Source organism: Lipophrys pholis (genome assembly GCF_963383615.2).
Source record: "Lipophrys pholis genome assembly, chromosome: 4".
In the NCBI taxonomy this organism is placed as follows: Eukaryota; Metazoa; Chordata; class Actinopteri; order Blenniiformes; family Blenniidae; genus Lipophrys; species Lipophrys pholis.
The window spans coordinates 24,147,226-24,167,671 of NC_137637.1; the positions used below are offsets into that span (position 1 = coordinate 24,147,226).

At 41.3% G+C, this 20,446-nt stretch overlaps 1 protein-coding gene across 1 annotated transcript in view; it reads right to left on the minus strand.

The window, feature by feature from the left end:
* Positions 1-2,689: 2,689 nt before the first annotated feature.
* The window catches only part of LOC308108450 (receptor-type tyrosine-protein phosphatase gamma-like), a 109,840-nt gene continuing 92,083 nt past the window's right edge, over positions 2,690-20,446 (minus strand). Inside the window, exons 10-29 of the mRNA XM_080461390.1 lie at positions 20,144-20,252; positions 19,973-20,022; positions 19,126-19,873; positions 17,640-17,778; positions 14,580-14,671; positions 12,276-12,367; positions 11,238-11,334; positions 11,040-11,122; positions 10,555-10,689; positions 10,304-10,438; positions 9,192-9,364; positions 8,926-9,061; positions 8,030-8,176; positions 7,465-7,558; positions 6,521-6,597; positions 6,198-6,326; positions 5,275-5,421; positions 5,014-5,156; positions 4,148-4,283; positions 2,690-3,035 (exon numbers count right to left, since the gene is read on the minus strand). Of these exons, the coding sequence (XP_080317516.1) occupies positions 2,889-3,035; positions 4,148-4,283; positions 5,014-5,156; positions 5,275-5,421; positions 6,198-6,326; positions 6,521-6,597; positions 7,465-7,558; positions 8,030-8,176; positions 8,926-9,061; positions 9,192-9,364; positions 10,304-10,438; positions 10,555-10,689; positions 11,040-11,122; positions 11,238-11,334; positions 12,276-12,367; positions 14,580-14,671; positions 17,640-17,778; positions 19,126-19,873; positions 19,973-20,022; positions 20,144-20,252 (3,009 nt within the window). The 3' untranslated portion in view covers positions 2,690-2,888. The remainder of the gene's footprint in view (positions 3,036-4,147; positions 4,284-5,013; positions 5,157-5,274; positions 5,422-6,197; positions 6,327-6,520; positions 6,598-7,464; positions 7,559-8,029; positions 8,177-8,925; positions 9,062-9,191; positions 9,365-10,303; positions 10,439-10,554; positions 10,690-11,039; positions 11,123-11,237; positions 11,335-12,275; positions 12,368-14,579; positions 14,672-17,639; positions 17,779-19,125; positions 19,874-19,972; positions 20,023-20,143; positions 20,253-20,446) is intronic.

The following is a 20,446-nucleotide window of genomic DNA, read 5'->3' on the forward strand; positions in this document are numbered from 1 at the left end:
AAGTAAGAAACAATCCTCTCACAGCTCCATAGCTTTTAAAATGTGGCAGCCCTGCAAGGAATTAACTAAAAACGACATAAAAAGAAAAAGACCTTCCCAACCTGAATCTACTCCAATGGGCATTCTCCATCCATTAGCTGTTCCGTGGACAGACAGTAGGGGGCGACATGAGGAACATAAAACCAGGATGCAGTGCACCCAAAAGCCAGACTTTATTTAATGTAGAGCAATACATTTTACCGATTAAATAACACCATTACACTATAATAGGGTATATAACAGCATCATAGGGATACGCTGCTATGATACTGTCATATAAACTTGATATGATGGACAAAACCATTTTATTTCTCTTTTTTTTTTTTTTTTTTTTAAAGTTACAAAATAGACTTAACTACCAACCTTGCTGAAATGAGTTGAAGCAAACACACTGGCTCTCTGCGCCATTTTAACCGAATGTCAAGAAAAATCTGATCTGAATCCCAGCAGAGAGCTCAGCGAGCCAACCGCACCGATTCAGAGACTAATCGTTTCCACAAAAGTACAATCTGTCACAGGGCCACTTCACAAACCAATCTTTGTATGAAAATATAAACTTCTGTGATCACAAACGTTACGGTTCTTTTTTTTTTTTATTTTTTAAGTTTAAGGTGTGCAGCTACAGCACTCATGTTTTTAAATGTGAGCAGAGATATCAAACAGAGGTGGCCATTTCTGATGAAAACGGGGAAAAGGTTGAAAGCAGAATGGTCAGGATTGGTGACTTTTCTCCAAATGTTGGAGAGTTTTAAGTGGGTTAAACAAACTCCCCCTTTGTAGAGAAGTGGATGGTATCAGGGGAAAGAAAAAAAAAAACAACAACCCCCCCCGCTGTCATCATAAAGCACACAAATCAATCGAGAGAGGGGCGTTCTGGGTTGAAAAGGGCATATAATTATAACAAGAAATTGCAGAGGAGAATTATTAGCCCAAATAAAATACAATTTACAGTCTGAATTTAAAACCTATTTTTTTTTTCAATGTGAGGAAAGAGTCTGATTATCAACGGGAAGTTAAAGTTCCTGAGGCTACGACAGAAACATGCTTCTATCGGCTCGAGTTCGCGGCAGAAATCTGCGGAGTCATCATTTTAAATTCTAGTTGATTAAATAGATATCAGGACAAAACCACTTACATGTTGCAAAGTAGAACCACATCTTTGGTTACAAATAAAGCATTGACCCCCCCCACCCCCCCTACAAATGAAACTACAGTGCCTCTAGAAAGTTCCCACCCATGTTCTTCCATCCTTTCAAAATGGGTTTGTCAAAATAAAACTAAAAAAACAAAAATGGAAAAAATTGATTGCACAAATGTTCATCCCTCATCTCTTGCATCGACATCACTTAAATCTCGTCAAGAACAACTCGCATCAGGTTTAATAAATTAAAAGCCCAAAAACTCAAGGAGTGAGTTTGTCGACATCTGCGACAAACAAAACCTTCATTATGAAAACTAATGAATATTACAACGGAAATGAAAACGGTCCATCATCTAAGAGAGGAATCTAAAACTCTTCCAAGGCACTGAATAGCATTTTCACCAGGAGGCCTGGCGAGGCTGCTTCTCTGCTGTCAAAGTAAAGCACTGAAGTCCGCACGTTCCCTTTCATTTACCAACAGTACAACGTCTGTAAAACAGCAGTTCAGGGGTTCCAAAGCTCTGGGCCCGAATACGTGGAAAGGTTCAGGAGCATTTGATGGAATAATGAGATTCAAATGCAGCCTCCGGAAGCACAAAGCTGCTCCACAAAGAACTATCCGTGAAAGGCCATGAACATTTGCGCAATCAATTTAAGGGTAATTGTACCAAATCTGTCATATTTCATTTTTACTTCGACTCCCAACGTTGTTTAGTTTAATTATTGTCTAAATCACAATCACCCACAATGAAGAAAAAAAAAAAAGACATTTCTGGGAGTGAAAACTTTCTGAAGACATTGCTTTGTCTTAAGTACAGAGAATCATTTCACGTGTTAGCTGTTGGAGTTTTGACTGCAGAAGTGGAAAGTAAAAAAAAAAAAAAAAAAACTAAACCAAATTTTATACTTGACCCCCACAAAAAATATAGATTCCCCAAAGATAGAAATTTACAGCATAGCCAGTGGAACAAGAGGCAGAAGAAAAAAAAAAAAAAAGAAAAAAATGAAAAACATTGTTTGGATATTAAGGATATAATATATATATATAGCGATATATTACAAAACAATAACAATATAAATCCCTGTAAAAAGCAATAAATGTTCACATTAGCTGTTGTAACACATTTGAACAAAATAAGCCATAAGTACATTTTACTAGACAGCAGTGAGATACTGGGACAAGAGTATATAGGCAGGGATGAGTCTCCTCGTGTGGTGAGAAAAGAAAAAAATCGAATTAAAAAAAGAAGCCTCAGTTAGTTTTGAAGTGACAAAGTGACATGATGCATGCTGGGCTGTTATGCTGTGATGTGACTTTTCCTTTTTGGATCGCCTGAACTCGTCCTGATCTTCATGCTTCAGGGTGACCTCCGTGCGCCGGAGAGATCCCGGCGCCGGATCGAAGACGCTTTTCCCCTCAGTTAGGCAGTAACACTGATAGTATAGTGCAAACTGGACAGAGCTGCTTTTTTTCCTTTTTTTTTCTTCTTCTTCTTCTTCTTCTTTTTTCCTCGTATCAACTTAAAACAGGTGCAAACGCTCAGCAGGATAACATTTAAGACCAAAAACATAAATATCAAAAAACTTTTATCAGTATAAAAAGTAATAAGGTTATTCATTTAATCAATAGTCTGGCAAAAAAGGCCTCAGATAAGTTCTCGGATTTCTTTTTTTTTTTTTTACAAATCAAGTGCCTGGAACATTGTCCTCAGACGAGGGACTCCATGCTCTCCGCAGGGTCCGACTCGTCTGCCATCACCGCCGCCCCATTAGTGTCCATGTGCATGAGGCTCAGGCCGCCGTCTCTGTTCCCCACCAGGCTGAGCATGGCTTTGTAAAGGTACTGGTACTGCTCCTGTGCACACAAAACACACAATATATTAACGCGACGCGTCACCGCATCCTCCAAACATGACAAGACATTTTTCTTCGCGGCGCTCACGCACCCGGCGTTAAAATGCAAACAAAACACGTAACCGACTGTTGTGGCGGAGAAATTCACCGTTATGGACATAAATGACAATAAAACCCGAGTGTTTGAACAATTCAAAGGACGCAATAAGATCTGTGCAGCATGTGTCGGTGTTTCATTTGTACCGCTTTCCTTTTCCAATTTGAAATAACCAAATCTATCTAAACACCGAAGAGACAAATCTCTGGGCGATATCGTGAATGAACACAAGGCAATAGAAACACTCCAAAACAAAGCGTCAGTTCAAACATCAGTGACGGATTCGCACTCGACGCAGAGCGGTCCAGGACACCGGGATGAGGAGAATCTGTCAGGATGTGAAAAGGTTTGAGAAACACTGAAAAGCCGATTCAGTTTGGAAACGGAGTGTTGGACACAGGGAACCATCAAGCCAATAAAGACATAGATTTTGTTTGGTCAAGAGGAAAAAAAAAAAAAAGAAAAAAAAAAAGAGCCCAAAATCCCAATCCAGTTGTCGATGTTAAAATCCAATTTTACCAGCTGAGGGGAAGAGAGACATAAGTGCTGAGGTCGTTTTTTTTGTTTACGGGGCGAAAAATGTGCTCGATGTAAACGAACGACGGTGGTTTGTGTGCGATCCGGTAACAGGCTGATCGATGTGGCTCTCAATGCACCTCCGAGCAGCGGGGATTGATTTGTTTTGGCCACTTGGAGGCAGCAAAATAAACTGTAAACAAAAAAGACTCACAAATATCACCAAACATAATCAATCTGGTTAAACAAGTCATGAAATGCACATATTGGAACATTTCAGGTTGATGTTCAGAATTATCCAAAACACTTTTTTTTAAAAAAGATTTAACAAACTTTTACCAACTTTTATAGTTTAATTCCATTTCCGTTAATGTTTTTGCATTACAGTGTTTGGGAATGTTTGGCGATCGCGAGAGCCAGAAGAACAGAAGCGTTCACACTTTCCCGATTCCCCGCGATGGTTTTCGAAATCGTGCGCCGATTAAAACGCCTAAACTTACTATATCAGTGAAGACCCCCGGCCTCATGAGATTGATCATCTTCGCCACCTGATAGATGTCCACGACGCCCTCGTTCTCCAGCTGCTGCGACAGCGTGGTGAGCGCGCAGAGCATCCCCGCCGACACCGCGCCGCACCTGAGGGGAAGGGATGCCGACAGTCAACGTGTGAGGAGGTGTTGCCGCTCGACACCCGGCATCGTTTCAAAACCCGCCATAACAGGTCGCAGGGCTGAGTGTGTTTTCAGCTTGCCAGGATCAAAATATCACCTCAAGTAATTGACTGTTAAAGTGAAGCAGCACCTCCACCGAGGGAAAAAGTAAACAAAAAAACCTCTAACATCTGAAAAACAAGGTTTATAGAAGTTTTTTTTTTGTTTTATAATAAGTGAAAGAAACTACAAAATCATTGAAGAACTGATTTAATTTCACTTGAACTCTACTTTTTAGGTGATTTTGTTTTGTATCTACAGAGAATATCTGGACTGATTCAAATCAGAGGACGATTCAGATTTGAGAGACTGAGGTGTGAGAGACCGGCAGCTGGAAATGTCCTGTTATCTTTTAAACGACTGTTAATCCTGGTGGTGGCAGGAAGCTCGCGTCCAGAGGTCTACTCAAGAAATGTTACACTAAAGCTTTTAAAAGCTCAACAACTCTCGCGGACAAATGCAAACACTAACACCTAAAATCCCTTTACAGATTAAAGTACAACAAAAACAATAAGCCGGACCAGAAACAGGAGCTAAAATGATGAAATAGCCTAATTCAATGAGGATTTGGAACTAAAACTCATCCAGCGACATAATTGTTTTTAAATCTTTCGCCGTGTTAATGGAGAAGAATGGAGCGGCGCAGAGTAACGTACTCGTCATGCACAATAGTGGGGCCATCGCGGGTCATGGCTTCCTCTTTGATGACGCTGATGAGTTCGAAGGTGCTGCTGAGAGGAGCGTCGGGATTCGGCCATTTCGGGCACTGAAAGTGTCGCACCTCCAACACGTAGTCGTCCTGTTTCATAGCAGAGAGGGTGGACGTCAGCGTTATTACTTATTTCTTTAGTCAGGACCACATCTGTCAGAGTAACAAGCAGGGCTCGTCACGCGTGGCGCCGCAGAGCAGCAGGTACCTGCGTGGCCTCCAGGATGAAGTCGTGGATGATGATCTGCTCCTCGTTGGAGAGGCACAGTCTGTCTTTACTGATGAGCGTGACGGTGAAGGCGATGCAGTTCATGGCCTCTTCACGACTGGGCCAATAAACAAATTCATCCTCAGCCTGCCGGGCGGGAAAAAAAAAAAAGAAAAAAAAGCAGCAAGTTGTTTAAGTAATTCACCAGATCACTCCCTTCTGTGCAGATGATGGGGTGTTCACACCTGTCAGGTCGACTCTACCTAAAAGCAGATCTGGAATAATCAGGGTTTCATGTGTGAATCACACTGAGCCCTCCTTTAAAGAGCAGTGGTAAGTCCACGTTCGAACCAACTGTTGGATCGAGGTTTGAACACAGCATGAACCAAAGCTGCCTCAACAAAGAAAAGCGGGACGTGGCGGGTGTCGGATTCACGGCTTCCATCCTGTGGATCTTCATTAGTGAGCGCAATGGAGGGATTCCTGCTGCTTCTGTTTCACCCTTATTAACGTCTTGGAGAGTTCTCAGCTGCTAAACATTCCATCACATTACTACGAGTGCTTCTAGATGAACCACTGATATATTGGAAGCAACCAATTTTACAGTATTTTTTCAGACATTCCAATTTTTTTTTTTTTGTTTAAAAGTTTTATCATTTTGCCGACAGCCGTGGAAAAAAAAGCTTAATTGGTGTCTACATTTCTTTTACTCATACATTTTTTTTTGTTCAGGACCTTTAAACAGTGACTCACTGTACCACCTTGTGGTACAAAGTGGTATTACATGACTGATGGCTGGTTAACATATTTTGGTATTTCTTTTCTTTGGTGCTTTGGTCTGAAACAGGAAAGCACATCACAACAGTATGTTCCAGTAATAAATGAACAACAGCTAATATTTTGTGTGTTATATCATCACATACCAGGCCCTGGTTGTCAGGCAGCATTACGATAATTTGAGCGTTGTGGTCCCAAATCATTCTCCAGAAGTCTGTGGTGGTGTGGGGCAAAGGATGCTGGGTAATGATGAACTCATTACTCCTGTAATAGCCCTGCGGGTGACAAAGGTGAGACGTTAGCCTCGCTTAAGCTCAGACCATTCACGCAGGAAAATAATTACTACTTCAAACAGATCATTTTGTATTTCTATGGCATTCTAATAAAAGTCACATCCGTCAGTAAAATCCTTCAAACGACATAATGAGCACAGATAAAGAAACAAAGCTCTGTAGCAGTCACACCGTACCATTATGTAGGATGCATTAATGTAATCTGTTCCTTTCATGCCAGGCAGAGTGGTGAGTCCGACCCTTGCTCGCTCCGCTGTGAAGAGGCACAGATAGAAAAGCAGGCATTAAATCACAACCCGGGCCTCTTTAATATATCACCGGCTGATAATGCTCACATTCATTACCAGGCCTGGCTGTTGCTATAGCAACAAGTACCTCCTTTCCCACCCTCTCAGGGTCGTGAAATCGCATAGGCAGATTAACTTATACGATTATGGAAACTGATTCTAATTTTGGATTGTATTCTAATAATTGTCTTGAAATATTGAAAGGCAACAAAGAAGAAGAAAAGCCTCAATAAAAATGTAAATCCAAAATCTAGTCGACACATGAATTAAATTCAATATTTCTGAATAACACAAAGTCAGATATCTCACCATTAACATACTTCACAATGATTATAAATAAGTAAGAAAATAAGTTAGACCCAGACTAGCTTCTTAAAAATAATTGTGACTTATACAGGAGGGCAGCAAGTCAAGAAAGGCGGGTCAATGTCCAACTGAGCAGAATGATTCACAATAAACACAATTCCTGTGTATTCATTAGGTGATTTTGTGTTTTGACTAAAAGTTAATTGTGCGAATACTCGTGAGTATTTAATCGTAACTCTGTTAATAATCATATCACTTATATATGCCGTATATAAATACTTTCTACTTTCTCAAAAATGGCAGAATTACACCCATCTGTCGGTGTTTACCACACCCATTACATCCCGCCTCCTGTGACTTCACTAATCATTGTGTGTTCGAAGGAAACAAGAAGAAATTTGGGAGTTACCAAATATGGTCACTTGCACAATGAAGAGCCGAGAGACGAGCATGTGGCAGCTGTCGCTGTTTGATTGAACTGGAAAAGTCTGTTGTGCAGGTTCGACGTGATGTTTCTAAATACTCACAGGGAACCACTGAGGAATTGCGGTTCTTTTCCTTGTTGCAGTCTTTCTGGGCGCTGAAGCACTCCACAAAGCGTGTGTTGCACTGAGTCAGCAGCTGGTAGGAGAGAGAGAGAGAGAGAGATAGATTGAAAAAAAACTAAACCAAAACTGATTCCCGACAGAAACTGTAAAAATAAAGTGAAACACTACCGAGTAGACGGCACAGTTTTTAACTCCTTGAATCAACAGTAAGCTTTTCACATTAGTAATGAGCCTGTGAAGCCCAGAAGGAAGTGACATTATGTGGGAGCAATTAAGTTTGTCTCTCCTGATGTTGAAAGAACGGGCGCTTGATGAAACATTCATCAACCTTTGCATAAGGCAGCAGGGGTGACAGACATGACTTTATTACAGCGAACATCAGAGACGCGCTCAAACTATTCCCGTCTGGAGCTGGAAGAGTCGCCGCGCGTGCCGCTAACAAGCTTTTGATCCGCGGACCACCTCAAATTCAGCTGACGCCGCCACCGCAGCCTGTGACGGCTCGTCTAACTGGACCAGTCGGGCACCCAGAAGGTTTCCTCACCCTGAACTGCTTCTCCAGCCGTGTTCGGCCTGTCGAGTTGGGCGTGAGGATGCTGTTGACATAAGAGTGCAGCTGCCAGGCGGGCACCTCCGTCTCTCTGCACAGCATGGCCTCCATCAGGGCGTCGTGGATGAAAACATACTGCTCCTGAGGGCAGGTACGAGGTTTAAAAGTATTAATTTAAACCATGCAAGAGAATAAAACCAACAGCTTATTTTTTTTTTTTTTTTTTATTGAAAGTAATGTTTTCAATTCCAATATCTTTTTTGAAAGGTATTAGCAAGATTTCAGTAATTTAAGATCACAATAGGTTTAAATATACCCATTGTATACATTTAATTTATACAATAAAAATAAGGTATTTTTGTGGGTAATAGACATGAGTCATAGCTTCACATAATAAATCAGATCAGTTTAATAATTGGTTGTATTGATATATGAAAACTTAAAAAAAAGCCATTACAGCTTACGATAAACACTAAAATGAAACATACAAGAAAAGAATATAATAAATATATTTTCAAATAAAGCATAAACACAGGTGTTGATTTTACTCTACTTAAGAGTTCAAATGAAAAAAAAAACAAATGAGAGGAAAAGAGCAGTGACGAAGTAGCGTTAAACCTCCACCAGTTAAAAAAAATCAATTCCATGTAAGTTTAGCTTGAGGACAGCGAGAGAGGACTTACCGCCGTTTCACAATCATCAGATTTGTGGTGAGTGGATAAATAATTGTTCCGTGTGTTGTGCTGAAACCATGGTGAGTGTAACCTTTACCTGAGCTCGCAGCATTAAACGGAGGCGCTTACATAACCCCTTATCCATCTTTAATCACACGTGACCTTTAGAAAAGAAATCCAGTTTCCAGAACTAACTCAATATCGAGCGCTTCTTACCTCAGTCTGGACCAGGTAGTTGCGTTGTGTGCGGATATGCTTGAGGAAATCCAGGACGCTGACTGTGCTTTTGTCCGTGATCTGTTGCAGCATGCTGTCGATGACGATGTACGTTCCTGTGCGCCCGACCCCGGCACTGAAGACCCAGAGCACAAAACAATCTGCGTGAACCCCAAGTGCGAGTTTTTGCTACCAAGTCAGCACTACAAGTCTGGAGCTAATAAGTAACATTCATTTAGAGCCGGAGCACGGCAGCAGTGATGTACCTGCAGTGCACCAGCACAGGGCCCATGTCTGCAGTGCGAGCTGCAGATGAGCGATTGATGAAGGTGAGGACAGGAAGCGTGTACTCTGGTACTCCCATGTCAGGCCACTGGGTGTAGTGATATTGGACAACTATGCGCTCATTAAGTTTCCCTTTGGGATTCCCCTTCTGACCCTGAAACAAACCATGCATGTGTTATTCAGGTACAGATACAAAAGTACATGGAGGAAAAAACCCAACGGTGAAATTGGGATCAAAGCAACATTTGAGCAGAGAAATGTTACGTACGATAATATTGCAATTAAAGCAAGCGAGAACACTGCCACAAGGAAATAAAGATTAACCATCAACCTGTAGAGATTAAGGAGTTAAATGTATATTCTACTGCACATATCTGATGAAAACTTTGAGTTGCTGGGACAGATCCCGCTGCCTGTTACTACAGACCTATGAATAGAAATATTAGTTACTTTAAAGTATGTATGCAATATATCCACATCACTGTCTGCACAGAATTGCAGGCAACCCAAAACTGTGACGGTACCAGTGTGACACGATTGCTAAACTGGGGGCATAAAGACAACATAATCTGCATTAGATTAAAAACGTTATTTCTTGAAAATCTAGACTACCACAACAACAACAACAAAGGAGTTGGATTGTTGTGATACAGGTTGGTTTTACATGTCTAATAATGTGTTGCGACAATAGTGATCTTCATATATACAACCTTTAAATGCAAATATAGGAAATTACTTAGAAATCAATTAAAAACATGTTCTAATAGAATAATAATAAAACGGATCTGTGTATAGACCCATGGTGCATGTGGAATGATTGTCTGTGAATGAGTGAATGTAAGGCGTATTGAGACTGCAAGATCAAAAGTAAAACTAAATGTAAAACTCTCAACGATTCTCACTGAGCAAATATAAATTGTACAATGTCAGTATAATCTATTGTCTAACAAAGTTAATCGCCTGAAGTTGTTTCATTTTTTAGGACTTCCTAAGTAATAGTTTTCTTTACAACCGTCGGCAAAACCTGACTGGCAGACACTTAACAGCAGTAGCTCTAAAAAGTTAATTACATAAGAGAGTGACTTTTGGTTACCTTCTTGACTTTAGTGTTTCTTATGTGGAAACGTCTCAATGTGTAGCAGGCGTGGACTTTGGTGCTTTTTAGTGTCACCACAATGTTTCCATAATGCTCGCTGTTTTCTGTTGGCCAGTACTGGTCACATTTCCTCTGAAATACAAACATATATATATGAAATGAGATTAGTCGTCAGTCTGAAAACAACACCGTCCTGTAGTCGCCACTCTTTGATACTTTCAGGTAGTGAGAGACAGAAGTGAACCCACTCTGCCTTTTTCCACGAGGTTTGTGATCATGACAATAATTCCAGTGTTCTGCTCCCACACCATCCTCCAGAAGTCCTCGAATGTCGACTTCAGAGGACCCTGGGCAGCGATATAAGCCCTGGGCCGGTTGTAACCCTGAAACAGGAGCACAATGGAGCATTGTTTACTGTTAATATTCAATCCGTCCCGTCTCAATTTCCCTCAACTCTGCTATAGCTCAGATGACTTACTGACACTCGATATTCAGAGGTCATGGGATTCCTCAGCTGACAGAAAATGTCTGTGTTCACGCATTAATAAGTACCATTCACATAAATCACACTATTTTACTGGCTGTTGGTTTATATTACACTGACACCTCAGTTGACATTTGAATAAAGCTGTCAGCACATTTAGCACTGTGACAAATTCCTCTATAACTCAAACACTTTGCTGAGAAATAAAAACTTGCAGAGGGAAAACTAAACCCGGTTGGTGAGACTCACATCCACATAGTTAGCGTTGATGTAATCCGAATGTTTGGCATCCTTTCCTGCTAAAGCTCGTAATTTCACCCTGCTGTGATCGTCTGTGGAGAGCATCGACACATTTGTGTGAATTATTGAGCGGGAGAAAAGCAGTTGAAAAACATGATCGGTTTTCACAGCGGCAGTCTTTATAATCAGATTTTACATTCGACTCACAGGCCACAATATTGATGTATCTGTTTTTGTGCTTGTTGTCGGGATGATTGGAATGTTCCGCGGTGATTTTCAGGTCGGCTGTGGAGCGCTGGACCTCCTACAGGGAGAGAAGAAAAGCCAAAAATAGATTTTCATTAAACAACTGGGAAGCGCCGACGGAATTATCGCGTCCGAAGAAATTCTATTCATTTAAACTGGTAAACAGCTGTTATAATAGCAGCTATTGTTGCGATACTATTGGTTTTTGAATGAAAAAAAAAGTTAAAAGTTTTCATCTTTCTTTCCTTCAAATGTTTCCTCAACTTGAGGGACGAACAGGGATTTGGTGTCTGAGTGAAGGACGCTTCAGCAGAACAGCTGCTTACTGCCGCCGGGGTTTGAACTGAAGCCTCCAGTCGAAGAGCTCGCTTCTTTTGTTCTTCACTACACCACAGTGCACTTACCCGGCCAAAGAAAGGAACAACATTTTCCTCCAACAGAGCGTCACGGCGGTGCAGTTTGAAGAATAATGCGCGCAAGCTTCACATCAAATGACCCCAATTAGAAGGAGTACTCCCGGGGTGAAGCTTTTGCCTCCTTTCTTAACCTAGTTACACAAAAACTGTGTTCCCATCCAGTCAACCAGCAGACAGACCTTCTCTAATTAACCTCTGTTGCTCTGAACTCTCTCTCCATCCTTCTCTCAACCATCTGTTTAAAATTAGCCACCCAGCACACAAATACATGCACGTGACAATGTCCAACCACTGCTCAGGCAGGTATGTGCAAGAGCGTGTTTCAGCATTAAAAAAAATAAAAAAAAGACTATTCATCACACCTAAATGTTTCAGTCTTTATCTTCTTCCTGATTCTTTATGGTTGAGAAATGTACTCTGCACTGATCACGCGAAACGACAAACCAACAGTGTATTTGTTTACACTTTTAATCGTTATATTTAAGATAAGTCCACTGTGAAATCACCATAATCTGTGTATAACACTTGAAAATAGATTTCAAAACAGATAAATAGAAAACGTTTAAGTGAAATGAAAATGTACCTCAAACTCCTCAGCAAAACCTTGCATGTTGTTCTTGTAGAGCTCCATGATGTGTTTAACAAACAGTTTAACAGGAATGGCCTCCATGTCGTCTGCAGGACAAAAAAAAAAGAACAGTTATCAAATACTGTGGCCATCGCGCTGTTTGTGGTTAAAATCCTATAAATAGGGATACACTTATAGCACAAAGAAATTTAAATACAGTTGAAAAACTAAAAAATACCAGAGGAGATTCTGTGTGCCTGCCTCTGCTTTAGTCTCAGCTTTTCTCTGGCAACAGACGCTGATCTCCTCCATGAGGTGCCTCTCCCAGCTGCTTTATATGGGACTTTTATTTTGGCACGTTTTATTTGCGATTTTTTTTCGGAAACAGTCGGCCGAATTGTTAACAAAAGTCAGAGCAACCTATTCCTCAACGTTCCACACATTTTAATGTGCTTTTTGTGCCCGTGCTCCCAACGGTGTGGGACTAGTTACGGGGGCAAAAAAAATAAAAAAATAAAATAAAATAAAAGGGCCACCCCGGACAGTGATCTTTGCATTTTGCCAATAAGCCAGGAACAAGAATTGGATTATGTCAGTTCTGTCATAAAGTATAAAATAGCAGGTTTAATTGTGATAATCCAAGGTTGATAAAATAGGACCATCTGATCTCATGAAACCGATAATTCATAAGATAAAATAGTAAAGAGTACCACCTATATATGTGACAGCTTCCGTCTTTAAATTAAATGAGAAAAATGATCTTTTTCATTATTTTCCAATGTTTTTTAGAAGGATCAGTATACAAGCATAAAATCAGTTGCATCTCAATGATTTCATCAGTCTAAAACATTTCCTCAGTCACAAAAGTAAAAACCTGAGCAGATTAACCTCTGCCAGAAGCTCGTATATTTGGCATTCTGAGCTTTTATAGATCGGCGCATCTGTTTCATCTGAGCCAAATCTGTCTCAAATCACACATGAGGGATCTTTGATAAGGCTGGTCAGAATCACACAGGGACAACAGTGCAGAGGACCCAGCTGTCATCGCCACCGATGCTGGCCAATGTCTTCACTAATATACCCTTGCAGCTGGGGCCTGTGGGGCTCTTACTTGCCTCAGCGGTTACAGTGTGGAGGTGAACTCTCGTTTCCTGAATGTGCTCATTTATCAAAAGGTGTCCAGAGGCTTATCAGTTTAATCAGCTTGTCGGCCGTGTTCTGGGTGAAATGTAGCAATAGCAGTTTCAAAATGTGACAGACTGAGGCCAATTAGGCTCAATTTTTACTTGACAGGATGCACATAGAAGGGGCGGCGTTAGTATTGAAGGCCGCAATGAGATTTAAATGTGTCAAATATCTTTAAATACAGAGGACCTAATAAAGAAGAGTGTGGGTCAATATTGAGTCTAAGAAAGAAAGAAAGAAAAGAATGCAGAGTTGATATTGGCTTCTGTTGTGCTCTTTAATTGTGATTTCTCCACCTTGAAAAGTCCCCGAGCCTTAAGCGACAGTCAGAGTAAAGTCTGATATCGACAAGCTGCCAGTGCACTGCTGTGTGGAGCATTAAGAGCGAATAAAAGCCAGTCACACAACTTGTGCTGCACTCTTCACAGAGTCATTGCACGTGAAAATGAACAGAAGTGGTGCTAATGTACACGTCACAGTAAGACTAGAAGCCGTTTGAAAACAGTTAATGACTTGTGCTCTACATCACCAAATAAAGATCAGTTTACATAAATAAGTCAAGACTCCATTATAGTCTTTCTCAGGTTAAATAACAGAATGGATTTTTTAGTTTCAGCAAACAAAACTTAATCACAGTTTTCTGTTCACAGGCAGCAAAAGTACACATCAAAAGAATAATTAAAAACAATGGTGTAAAAACACAACTGTCTTACTCAAACAAAATACAAGATTTTTCAATAAATTAAAAATAAAAATGGGAATGTATAGTTTCAGGAAAAAGAAAGATATGTGCCTATGGATATTCCTTGTCATTGTCCTTAGCTTCACTTTAATTCATATAACTACTTGTTTTCACAGATATTCAGCTGAGATTCTTCTTAATGGCCAAGTTTTTGTCTGTTTGTCTCTCCATCCCTTCTCAGATCTGTTGAGTGTTTTTTTTTTCCTAATCAACAATTCAGAAATCTCTCCACCAATTCAGATTTAAATATGCGATATTGTCTTGAAAATGGGAAAGTAAGCAATAATTATAAAAAAAAAAAAAAAAAAAGGTTTTGTCACTGATCTTGATATAGTAAAAACAGATTAACATGTATTTGGATTTATCAACACTAAACAGCAAGCGTGGCTCACCTGGTATAGGGATGATTGGGATACTCTCATTGGCCACCACCCGAGGTGAGCTGCTCTCCTCCACATAGAAGTGAGCTGTTTGGAAAAATCTCCTGCAGAGGCAGAAACAGAGAGAGAAGTACATTGAGTACAGCACAGTCGAACCCACAAGCTCCCAGCACAAATGATGCAGTAAAGTGTATTAGGGAGTTGTTATCCCATTGTCCTTAGATCCGGTCTGTCAACATCGGCATAGAAATGTGGAATCAAATGACAACAGCAGAGAACTGCTAATGAAAACCCCAGAGTGGTTGGGTCACAGCTGATCGCACACAGATAGCGAGAGCATCTCCTAGAAACAGCTTGAGCAGACTACAGGGAGCAGGTAAACAACTCATGGCGACATCAAGTATACTGCCAAGTTTAGATCTTCAGGCAAACTGAAGGCAACTAATCCAAACGCAGACTCTCTCTTTAGGGCCACTTGGAAAAGGTCCCAAACCTCTTTGAAGACAAGATCAGCTATAAAGGTACATTTTCTGGGGGGGAGGGGGGTATTTAAGATCATTGCCAGCTATTGCTGCTGGAAAGGTTAATGATGAGAATCCAGCAATTATTGATGGATGGTTTCAAATTTTTTACATCCCCTGTTGGACAATTTCTTCCCAATTTTTACAAAGCCCAAGGTCCAAAGTTCACAAAATGAAAAACTGCAAGCAGCCATGATCTCTTGAGAGTGTCTAAATTATTTATCCGGGCATATTACAGCTTTGTAAAAAGGTCAGTTGTGCATTTTTTAAGGTTAATGCATTCCAGACTCAAGATATCCTTTTAGACTTTAAGGACAAATAAGGAGTCTACAATTCTAATACGACTCAAAACAGCAAATGAGGCATCTTTTATGTCCTGAACCCTTTGCATATTCAATCTTTCCTCTCACACACGATGCATACTAATGAATGCACATGAAATGCATATTTTAGTCATAAGGTAACAGATCCCAGGCTTTATCCTACCTGTACTTGATGCAGAGGAGGGAGCAGATGCTACTCATTCTTAAAGAGAAAAAAAAAAAAAAGTGTGGCAGAACATGTAAAAGACGTCGGAAGCGAGAGATGGAGAGAGTGAGTGGTTGAGAGAAAGAGAGACACAGAGGTGAAAAAAACAATTGGGGGAGGAGAGACCCCCTGGTTTGCATCACAGCCTCCCAGTCCAATGGCTCTCTGTGAGTGCAGATGTGCTCTGGTCTGCCTGACTCGCACTCCCACTGGCTCACTCGGATTTCAGGAAACAACTAGAATAAAACTGACTTCTTGAAATAATGAAAGGTTAAAAAAAACTAAACAAAAACAAAACATAAAAAAAAAAAGAAAACAAGTGAGAGCTCCCCCTCAACACCACCATCAGCAGCACCGAGACTCTTGAGTGGGATTTGCTCCAAGTTCGACATCTGTGATTTTTATTTATTTAATTTTTTCTAAACGAAGCCTCCAAGCCTCACAAAGTTCCAGATGTGTACTGTAACTCCTGCAATGAATTCAACTGTGAACAGACACATGACCCGGTACCCGGTCAAATAAGCAAACGTAGTAAAGTAAGTCAGTGCTATTAAACGCTAGTAGATACTCTACTCGGTCACCTATTTCAAAATAAACATTTATAAACCTAATAGATTTGGTGTTAAGTAGTTAATGGTCAAACATTTGCAACCAGAGAAACTGTGTGCCTTTAATAGCTGCTCTGTCACAGAGAGTGCCGCCGAGGATGAAGAGTAAATAGTAAAGAGTGTGAATGGACCGATTCCATCCTTCACCGTGGCCTTTTCCCCGGGGGAAAGCAGGCATTGTCTGCAAACTGAGTTGTCACAACAACAGCTGTGATGGGCATTTCTAATCTTAAAGCTGCTTCTGCTTTTCTACCTAAATAACAACTTTTAGTGATTAATTCCCCCAAATATATCTGCTTGGTCTCATCTGTTTTTTCCTATACATCGATAAACATTTGCTGCAAAAACATTACTAATGCTGTACTTCAACTTCATTACTCTATAGGAATATTAGATTTACTTTGACTTCCACAGATTTTTACACACAAAATACTCCTGTTGTTCATTTTTAATGTGACTTTTAAACATATGTCTTTATACGTCTGGTATTTTACTGGCTGAATATATCATGTATATTGGCACTTTCATTGTATAACATACAATGGCAATAAAGCTTTCAGGTTTCTCCCTACGCATCTCGGTATGAAACAAAATGCACACACACACACACACACACACACACACACACACACACACACACACACACACACACACACACACACACACACACACACACACACACACACACACACACACACACACACACACACACACACACACACACACACACACACACACACACACACACACACACACACACACACACACACACACACACACACACACACACACACACACACACACACACACACACACACACACACACACACACACACACCTCCTGCTGCAGCAGCAGCAGCAGCAGTAAATATGCACAGGACCAACTCAGTCAATGGTCCACAATGCTATTAGTAACTCATTAACCAGCCGACACGTGCTGGTGACCTGGCTTGTGTAATTACCGGGGCACCAATAGCGAAGCTGGAAATTAGCCCAGCAGATGAAGACACAGCTGGGACCCATGCTGCCTCTGCAGGGCCTTCAGGTCTCCTGCCCCTCACCCAGGTGGGTGATGGGGCTGACATGAAAAGCGCAGACAACAATGCTGCCTTGTGACCTGACTGATTGAGATTGATGCATGTGCATAAAATAGATAAACAGATCCAGCCAGAGCTAAGGCAAGCAGACAGGAAAATCCAGTAGGTCTGAAAATCAAATGAATTCAGTGTAGGTGAGGGCCACCACAGTCATTCATACCTCTAATGGAGCTATATATAATATCCGTATCTCAATGACACCACCGCAGTAGGCAACAGCACTTGATTAACTGTATCAGACCATTGTAATGAAGTTATTCAGCTTTGAGATGAAGCTTCTGGGATGAGGGTTTGTAGGTATAGTGAAGGCTGTCTCACCTCCAGTAAACCATCACGATCAGGAGCATGATGAGGCACAGTAGAGTGAGAGCAGACACCACAACCAAGGGAACGATCCACACCATCTTGCCCATCCCGGGGTGAGAGGTCCGTGTCACGTTGGACAAGTTTGTTCGGTCTGGAAGATAATTACAGGCACGTTTTTTTAAAAAGCATCAGTCAACCTGAAATGAATATTTTGAACTATGGAAGGAAAACAGAATAAACACACACGACACGCAAATTCCACACAGAAAGGACTCAAAAGCCAACCTGGACTCAAACCGTGATAATGCCGGCTGTGAGGTGAAAGTACTAACAACTACACTACTGTGCAGCTGATGGATTAACACACACTAAGGTGTTTTACTAGATCAGCCACTAATGTAGCTTTGCAACACATTTTTGCAGGAACTGATCGAAGTATCGCACCATCGTACTTTCTTATGATGGCTTTATGAACAGATATTTAGTTTCTCTCTCAGTCAAAGACAAACTTTATGCTTAGGGAGGCTACATCTTTAATGTTAACTGCTCTCCATGTTCCTTGTTATGTTTCTATGTTAGTTTGAGATGCAATGCATGAATTTAAAAGAAATAATTTGAACTGGTTCCCAAAATATTCACCATTTATCCAGTTTAACTATCTCGCCGCAACAAAAATTAACCTGTTTATGTACATTCCAACTCATCAGTTGATCTTTCAGTCAGTATGTGAATGAAATCAGAGGAGAAATCCTGCAGCCACTTCCTGAGACGTCTCATTAACATGAACAAGCTGAGTGGAAACAACCTCACAACGGAATGCCTCTGGGTGAAGGAGGAAAAGTTATATTAGCCAATGGAAGAGTCTACAATAAACACACATGGACTTTGTGTCTGCAGAACAGAAAACTCAATGAGACAGATCCTACATGAGGGATAAAATAATTTAAACCGAAAACTGTATTGACTTTACTTCCCTCCAGATTAACGACACTGCAAATGGTAGTTTTACCTTCCTGTGCAAGATGTAACTGACAAAAATCCTCAGAATAGTGACTGACTGCAGGTTTTAATCAATGTTCCTCATACTTGCCATTTTTAACATGATGGCGGTGAAGGGAAAAAAAAAACAAAAAACAACTTTATAAACGCTCTTGCTTGAAGCAATGTCGCTTGAAATCTGCTTAAAGGAATTCCTCGAGGCAGAAGCCCACTGGCAGGGAGCCTGCTGCTTCCTTCAGGCCTCGGTGTTGTATTGACACAGAGCCTAGGGCTTTGTCTTTGACTGAGATGGTAACCAATGTAGGCACTGACTTCAATCATGTTATTTGTTTTGATAAACTGGGCTCCATAGCTGTAGGTAGTGTTTATAGAATTCTGCTTTGGAGGGAAGTCTTGCCATGTTTAAAAGCAAACAACAATTTGAGTTCAGGAAAGATTTTTCTGTGTGAAAGGGGGATCAAATAGTGTTTCATCGTGTAAAAGACAGTGGTTTGCTCACCGGGACTGAGGGAGAAAGGCCAGTGTTTTTTCCCTTCGCCACTGATCTTTGGAGACGCAGTGGAGCTCTGAGGAATCTGCATCTCGGCGCTGTCGTTATGGGGCTCCTGAGTGGAGACTAAATTTACATCTGTGGGCTTGCTCTCCGCGTCCACCAGCTGCTCGCTGCCGGTGCTTGCAGATGTTGTGGTACCTTTGACTGTAGGTTTAAATTCTCCTTTCTCTTTGGCTGTGGACGCGGGGGTGGGGATTAAAGGCTCTTTGGCCACAGTGCTGTTAACTTGTTTCTCCTCATTATCAGGTGTAGTCTTGTTTTTTCTCTTTTTCTCCTCCTCCTCGCCTTCCTCCTGCTCTCCTTCTCTCTCGCCTTCCTCTTCCTCCTCCTCACCCTCACGTGCATCCTGGTTCTCTGCTGTTGGGCTGTCTGGCTCGGAGCCCCGAGGGGCGGCCTGCTCGGTGCTGGACTTTGCAGGTGGTGCGGACGCTTGCGTGGGGTTGTGAGTGCCTTGAGGGGCCTGTGTGGGCCATACAGAACTGGGCAAAGAGGAGATGACCCCTCCGCCAACTCCCAAGCCTGCCAGCAAAGTGCTCGTCACTACAGACGCCACGGTGGCCTGACTGCCACTAGAGGAAGGGCCCATCCCCGTTGCCATGGAGACGATGGAGAAGTGGATACCAGAGGATGTCCAAGTGGAAGAACCGGAGCTGATGGGAGCCATGTCTGCAGAGGATGCTGGAGAAATTGTGGGCTGAGGGAGAGGAGAGCACAGAAACAATTCCCTTAATAAATGAGTGTCACTACTAAAATGTAAAAAGAATTTTGCACTGCCATCTTCTGGTTAACTCACCATCCCAGTCTTCACAATACGAGAGCCTTCAAATATTCTCGTTGTATTAGCTGCAAAACAAAAGACCGAATCAGCAAAATAACAGCACATTATTCTCTTGTATGTTTTGCGTACGCGTTGTGGAGGTGACGGTGCGTAAATTCTCATTGACTGGGAGTTTTGATCACCAACCTCTGAAGAGTAGCGTTTGGCTGAAATCACTGCGCAGGTCACGCTGGCATACCGCCTGCACCCTGAACAGGTACAGCACGTCAGGGGACACATTAGTGATGACTGCTTTCTGCAAGAGAAAACACAGATATTAAATAACGTGACTAAAATATGTTTCCAATACAAAAGGTGCTGTTTTGTTTTTTTAAATGGAAATGAATGAGATGAAGAAACTATTCTGTTAGATGCAGAAGAACAGACGGTGACACAAGTGATTGATGCCTTTTAAAAAAATCGAATTTATTGTCTAATTTAATTGTGTTT